Raw genomic sequence first — 7,997 nt, forward strand, 5'->3', positions numbered from 1 at the left:
TGGTTAAGGAGTGAGCCCTGGGGCCAGGCTGTCTACCTTGAGGACCAGCTGAACCTCTTGAGATTCAATTGCCTTCTATAGAAAAAGTCAGTAACAATGGTATGTATCTCACATGGCTGTTGTGAGGATTTGAGCGTGTAAAGCACTTAGAACATCATGTGGCCTGTAGTAAGTTTCAGTGAAGGTGAGCCACTGTTAATAATATATATCTGTAAGTGTGTATTACAGTAAAAGTACTAATACGGCTTCAAATTAGAGTTAATTTAAATATTATTTTACTATTAGATACAATTTTTTTCCCTACTTCTTTTCTTTTTTTTGGTTAATCTTCATCTGAGGATATTTTTTCCACTGATTTTTAGAGAGGAAGGGAGGGCGGGAGAGCAGGTGAGGGGGGAGAGAGAGCAAAAAACATCGATGTGAGAGAGACACATTGACTGGTTGCCGCCCACACGAGCCCCAGCTGGGGCCAGGGACTGAACCTGCAACCCAGGTACGTGCCCTTGGCCCAGAATTCAACCTGAGACCCTTTGGTACACGTGCTGATGCTCTAACCACTGAGCAACACCGGCCAGGACTGCTCCCTATTTTTTTATACAGAAATAGATAGAGCAGTGATTTTAAAACTCAAGGGACTTTGGCGGGAGGAAGAAAGGGCCAGAATCTTCTGGGAGGGAGAAGTGAGACTTTAATGTTTTATTTATTCATTCTTCCAACAACCTTTACCACACAGAACACAGTACTAAGCGTCGGAAGTTCAGTGACAAGCAAAGCCAGGTGTGGTGCCTGCCTTCATGGAGTTTATAGCTTAGTGTCAGAGAAACATGAATCAGATGTCCACAGAACTAGGTGTGAGTCACCACTGGGGGAACATGGTGCCATGCGAGTCTAGGGGAAGAGTAGACTGATCTGTGTGGGTGGAGCTGGACACAGGGAAGCCCTGCTGAGGACCACCTGCATCAGGACCATCTGGGCCACTTTACATCTGGATTCCAGAGCCCACCCCATCTGGCAAAGGAGCTCCGAGGATGGGGCCTGGAACCTGCCTGTTCACCAGCTCCTCAGGTGCTTCTTAAAATGTTGAGAAGTGGTGGCTGATCTCCAGGGCAGGTGAAAACGTTCTCCAGGTGGGGAGTTTGCAGCAAAGGCCCGGTGATGGGCCCAAGCATGAAGGGCAGTCCAAGTGGGTCTAGTGCAGTCCTGTGGAGCCTGCCTTAGTGAGTGACTGCAAAAGCTGCTGTGCACTCCATGGGGCCAGCTTGCATGTGATCCAGGAGTCAGGAGAGGCATGAAGCTGAGGACACCAGAGCTGGGGGATCAAGTGCCATTCATTGTTAGTGGTTTCCTGGGTCTCTCATCCAAAGACTCTGCTCTGAAACAGTCACATGGGGGCCGAATGAAGGGAGTGAGCCTGGAGGTGGCACTGTTTTTAGAGGGCCAGTGCTCCAAGAAGAGAGTGGTAGAGGGGCATTGGTAGGTGGTTCTTAGAGTGTAGAACTGATAAACTCATTTTTAAGAATCTTTCAACTAGGAATACCTTAAAGAAAGTTTATGGTCCCCACCTCCTAACTCTACCTCACTCCTACTGTTTCACCTCTTAATTAGAGAAAAAAAGATTTATCTGGCAATATGATGGACTCTCCTAACATTTACGTTAACTAAATCACACATTTAGAGTAGTCAAAATGATCTTATTTCAGAAATTGGGTGCATTAAACAGATATTATTCTAGAATTTGTGAAATAAGGGTATTTCTATCTAAATAATGAAAGAAGTGTCATTTGTGATTAAAATAATTTTAAAAAGCAGGTGGGAGGCCATTTGGATATGGAAAAACTTGTCCCACTTGTCAATACATTATTTTAAAGTATTGGCATATTTATTTAAATAATGATTTTAGCCATGGCCAGTGTGGCTCAGTGATTAGAGCACCAGGCTGCACACCGAAAGGGTTGGGGGTTCAGTTCTGGTCAAGGGCACATACCTGGGTTGCAGGTTCACTCCTGCCCCAAGTTGGAGCGTGTGCGGGAGGTAACCACATCAGTGTTTCTCTCTCCCCCTGTTTCTCTCTTTCCTCCCTTCCTTCCTCCCTCCCTCCCTCCCACTTTCTCTGAAAAGAAATGGAAAAAATATCCTCAGATGAAGATTTAAAAAAATTAAATAATGATTTTAAAAGGGTTGCTGTGAATCCTCAGAACAAATTCAGGACTTTTTAAACACCAAGGAGAGTATGTTTTGTATTTAAACTAGTGGACATAAAATTTATAAAGGTATAAAAGCTCTTTCCAACATATGATCATCACCTATGCCCACTCACTCAAACACTTACGTAATCAAGAAATACGAATGTAAAACTTAATCGTTTTGAAGACTGTCTTGGCAGGATGTTGATATAAATGTAGGTTCTGGAAGCTCAGGGTGTAATTAGAGGAGCAATGTGCTGAACTCAGCAGTCACCCACCTGCACAGTGGTGACCTCTGCGCAGTGCATCCGGGCAGCGTCTTTGCGCACACCGAGATGGGCTCCAAACAGCCGGGTAGTGTCAGCCTCGGGTGTCATGGAAAGATCAGTGGGCTCGGAACCGGAAGATCTGGTCTGGCATCTCGAGCTGAAACCTCTCCAGCCTGAAGTTGCCCAATAAGACCTTTGTTCTCTACTTCAGGGGATGGCGTAAGCTGTGTAGAAATATTTTGAAAGGTATTACGCAATTTAAAAATATAACTTTAGACAGATACAAACTATTGGAAAAAATTGGACATTTTAAAATCAAAATCTAAGCTCCATGTTATGACAAACAGTTTTATTTTGTGAGAGATGTTTTTTCTTGCCTTCTACTTGTGAAGTGTGAGGAGTAACACCATCTACTAATTTTCCTGTGTTTCAGGTGCGCATAATTTGCTCTGCATCGACTCCTTTATCAAGCTTATTTCTGCACCAACATGATGACAGTGAGTTGGAGCAAAACCGAATACTGATGGATGATTTGGGGCTGAGCCAGGTAGTTGATATTAGCATAATCTCGTTTTATTATAAAACAGCTTAATTGTTCTTGGTTTGATACATGGCTACATTTTGAAAAATGAATGCCGTATATATTTAACTGTTGATTTGCTGCTTTCTTCTTAAGCCAGTATAGCAGACCTACTCTCAGTATCACTAAAAATATAGAATTACATTCTCAGAAGGGAAGGAATCTTAGTGATCATTTTTGCTTATGACAAAAACAAAGTGCAGATTGGTGGACTAATGGGCACATGGTCATGTCACTGACTAATGACAGCCCAGAGCTGGCCACCCGGCCACCTGGCCACCTGTGTCTGGGTCTGGGCGTATTCTGCCCCACCATACTGCCTTCTGTGGCTATTCTTTTTCACATCCGCTGGGTTTGTAGAGTGCACAGTACAGTATCTGAGCATGTGGGCTGGCTATTCCAGGACCATGGAGTGCTTAGCAAGGCTCTTGGCTTACAAAGAAACCCATGATCCTTCTACCAAACCCCATTCCATAGACATGTATGGAGTACCTATGGGTGCCAGGCTCTGGGGACACCCTGTGGGGAACCAGCTAGTGCTGGCCCAGTTCTAGTGCTTGGGGGTTGGTGATTCACCCCAGGCCAACCAGAAGTAACTGCATTTCCTTCTTCTGTATAAACATAATTAAGCGTCACAAGGCATATTTCTCCTCTCTAGACAATGCTATTTGATACCATCCACAAAAGTGAACTCAAAATGGATTAAAGACTTGAATATAAGACTAAAACAATAAAATACATAGAGGAAAACAGGCACGAGACTTATAAACCTTGGTCCGAAAGGGGTTTTTATAAACTTGATCCCAAAGGCAAGGCAAGTAAAAGAAGAGAAATGAATGGGATTATGTCAAACTAAAAAGCTTCTGCCCAGCAAAATAAACCATCAACAAAACAAAAAGGCAGCCCACCCTTGGGAGAAGATATTTGCAAATGATACCTCCAAGAAGGGGATAATATCCAAAATTTATAAAGAATTTATACAACTTAACAAAAAACCTCAAACAATTCTATTTAAAAATTGGCAGAGGACCTGCATAAATAATTTTCTAAGGAAGATGTACAAATGGCCAACAGATAGATGAAAAGATTCTCAACGTCACTAGTTATAATGGAACTGCAAATCAAAACAACAGCGAAATACCACCTCACACCTGTAAGAGTGGCTATTATTAGAGACAGGAAATAACAGGTGTTGGAGAGGATGTGGAGAGAAGGGAACCCTTATACGCCGCTGATGGGAATGTAAATTGGTGCAGCCACTGTGGAATGCACTATAGAGTTTCCTCAAAAAATTAAGAATAGAGCTGTCATATGACTCAGTAATGTCTCTTCTGGGTATCTACCTCCCAAACTTGAAAATACTTACTCATAAAGATATATGTACCCCTCTGCTCATTGCAGCATCATTCACAGTTAGCCAAGCCATGGAAACAACCTAAATGTCCTTGGATGGATCATTAGATAAAGAAAATGTGGTACATATATACAATGGAATACTACTCAGCCATTAAAAAGGTGAAATGTTGCCATTTGTGACAATATGGATGCGTCTTGAGTGTGTTTCATTAAGGGAAATAAACCAGATGGAAAAGGACAAGAGCTTTGTGATTTCACCCACATATGGGATATAAAACAAAAAGCAAGTAAACAAACAAACAAAAACAAGCTCACAGATGCAGACAGCAGTGTGGTGGTTCCCAGAAGACAAGGGGGTGGGGGAAGGATGAAGAGGTTGAAGGGGGTGAAAAATACGGTGAAAGGAGGAGACTAGACTCCGGGTGGTGAGCACACAATAGAATATATAGATGTTGTATTATAAAGTTGTACATGTGAAATTTATATGTTAATAACCAGTGTTACCCCAATAAATTTAATAAAAAAGAAATTGTCAGAATTTTAAAGCTATCTATAAACACTCACTTCCCAAATGCGGGGAGACCCATTCTTCCAGCCCCAGAGGTAAAAGGCCTATTGGAATGAGGAAACAGTTCATTATTGACCTGAGTAGAAATTATGTATTTTCAGGAGTTTGGAAAAATGAGGCCAGTAACTTTAAAAAGCAAATTTTGAAAATATGATTACTTAAACCTACATGTAGAAATAAATAGATAGCTGCTTAAAAAGTCATGTGCTCCGACCTTTTGAAATGACGGTTTCTCTAAGAGCAATACTTACATCCAAGTGATGTCTTTGACAGTTTCAAAGAATACACTTGAGGAGCTACATCATCTCTATTTTTAAAGTCCTTTAAATCACTGGCTTTTAAATTCCACTGCCCCTACCCCCTAAGGATCAGGGTTCAGATATAAGGGAAAGTAAACTCAGCACTTGGGCCTAATAATATAGGAGAAATCAGGACATGTGACCACATGGTCCTGCAGTTTTACGATAGGTCTGTGGGGAGCATGGACACAGCAGTCCACAACTTTTCTCTGAAAGAGAAACCCCTGAAGTAAAAGACAAAAATTCAGCGTCCACTTAGTGGCAAGCCCCTGTTGGCAGCGACAGTCCTAGGCTGTTTCCTGCGCTCACAGACGCTGCCCAGCCTAACCCTAGACGGGAGGGTCAAGTGTCCCAGCCGCTCAAGACCAGAAGCAGCTCAGGCCTTCCCAGAGGAGCGCGGGCTCAGCCTCCAGGCCCCACAGGAGACCTGTCCGACATCCAGTTTGGAAGAGGCTTGGAGGGTCATCCTCAGGGCCACCCCTCGTGAGTGTAGCCCTGTCTGTCAAGCTTGGGAGGAGGGCGTCACCCTCTTTCTAATTTGCCAGAACTACTGTTTTTTGCTGTTACTTATTTTTGGCATACGCTTTTGGAGGAAGGATTCCTCTTCTATCTGGAATGTCCTTCCTTTAGATTTTGCAGAGAACTTCGAGCAGAAATGTTCATATTTGTATTTTGGGGTGTCACTTTAGCTTTAATTATTCTTCTGTTTTCTCCCTGGTAATTTGTTCTATTTATTGATTATTGGTTTAAATTAGTTGATTCCCTAATTTAAGAGATTGTCTATGAAAAAATTTATAGAACATTTTATAATCCAAACACATAAACCTGGAAAGTTTTTTTTAGAACCTGTGCTTAGTTCTGTAAATTTTCAGTGGTAGTGGTTTTAATTGGTGCTGAGTTACTGTTTTGTTTTGCTTTGTTTTTTGGTCACCAGGACTCAGCAGGTCTCTCCATGTTTACCGGAGAAGAGGAAATCTTTGCATTTCAGCGCACGATTTCCCGACTCACAGAAATGCAGACTGAACAGTACTGGACTGAAGGGGACAGAAGCAAGAAGTAACCATCTCTTCTGCATGAATAAAATGCTGGACAAATGATTCCCGCAGGGAGAACTCTTTATTACAGGACTTGAAGGAATCATTTTCTCATCATTAATTATGCACTTTGTCCTCTGGACCACTTTTATCTAAAATTGCTGTCAAAGATGTAGTGGATTAGTAAGTTAAAGCCATTTCTACTTTTTGCCTATTTATTTGGCCTTACTTGTGCACCACAAAAATAAAATCAGCAGTGCTGAAGATTAATGTAGGACCAGACATTTGGCTTCATATTAAACCAACCTGAACGAACCTTGAATACACACATGTGATAAACTCAGGGTGTCTGGACATGTCTGAGCTTTGGCTATATGGTAGCTGCACAATAGAAACACATCTTTTATGAGAGGAGAGAAAAAACCCTTTCAATGCAAAGCAAAGAAAGCATTCTGATCTTACTATAAACTAAAAGGGATAGCGTTTTAGAATATGGGCTTATACATATGATTTTGGGGGGCTAGAAATTGTACTGAATCTCCCAGGTCTTCAGGTTGTCTCACAACAGAGTATATTTTTTACCCTGAGGGCAAGCTTGGCAGGCAGGATATGATCTGCAGCAGACACAGAGTTGTCTGAAAAAATTGAGGATTATGACACCATGGGATAAGGAGCTCGGCTGTCAAATTCCAGCTAGCGGGCAGATCCCCCAACTCTGACAGCCAGTAAGAAGACAGATACCAGGAATGGGGACCATGAGAGGGTGTCCAGAGGGGCAGAGTCCTGGACACACCGAGCAACAGAGCGGACTCCTGCTCACCTGAGGCCAGCAAGACCCCGGAGGACAGTGGGCTCCTTCCCGCTGCTCATTCGCATTTGCCCTGCTGCAGAATGCCACTCCCCACCCTGCCCCTGCGTCTGCCCTGAGATGGACCTAATAGTCAATAGGAAGGAACGCTTGATGAATCTACTTAAATAAAACCTGATTTGTCCTTCATCGAGGTCACTCTTTTATTCATTCACGTACAATCTGACTTTGCTAACTGTTGTTACAGAAAGAATCTCCGTTGAGGCTGTTACAAAATTCTAAATCCCCCGTGAAGAAAAAAAAGAGAGCCCAGCCGGTGTGGCTCAGTGGTTGAGCGTCGACCTATGAACCAGGAGGTCATGGTTCGATTCCCAGTCAGGGCGCATGACTGGGTTTTGGGCTTGATCCCCAGTAGGGAGCGTGCAGGAGGCAGCCGATCAATGACTCATTACTGATGTTTCTAACTCCCTCTCCCTCTCCTTTCCTCTCTCTGAAATCAATAAAACACACACACACACACACACACACACACACACACACACACATAAAAGAAACAGAAAAGAAAAGAATGTGAAGTCCACAAAGTCTTGTGAAGATCAAATATTTTTTGGAGGTAGGCACAGGTGAGTCAGTTTGAATAAGTGAATACAATCATCAGCATAAGTAAGCTCTTTGAACCTACATAATTTATAAGTTAATAATCTGTCCACATTAGTCTGTTTTGGACATTAGGCTAAGTCAAGCAGATAGAGAAGGTACCCAACTAGAGAGAAAAGTTTAAATCAAGTATCTGAAACTTAACTGTGGTTAAAAAATATCTTTATTGACTTGAAACAGTGAGTTCAAAAAGAGGTTAAGAAGGAGAAAGGGTAGGAAATAATTGCCAAATTTATTGCTAGA

The 7,997-nt window shown here is 42.4% G+C and overlaps 1 protein-coding gene across 2 annotated transcripts in view; it reads left to right on the forward strand.

Annotated features, from left to right (window-relative positions):
- AFG1L (AFG1 like ATPase) overlaps positions 1-7,287 on the forward strand; it is a 135,554-nt gene extending 128,267 nt beyond the window's left edge. For both annotated transcript variants that reach the window (XM_081140782.1, XM_081140783.1), the window contains 2 exons: positions 2,886-2,999; positions 6,190-7,287. In XM_081140782.1, the coding sequence (XP_080996908.1) occupies positions 2,886-2,999; positions 6,190-6,315 (240 nt within the window). In that variant the 3' untranslated portion in view covers positions 6,316-7,287. The remainder of the gene's footprint in view (positions 1-2,885; positions 3,000-6,189) is intronic.
- The last annotated feature ends 710 nt before the right edge of the window (positions 7,288-7,997 follow it).

The sequence above is a fragment of the Miniopterus schreibersii genome (genome assembly GCF_964146895.1).
Source record: "Miniopterus schreibersii genome assembly, chromosome: 6".
NCBI classification, from domain to species: Eukaryota; Metazoa; Chordata; class Mammalia; order Chiroptera; family Miniopteridae; genus Miniopterus; species Miniopterus schreibersii.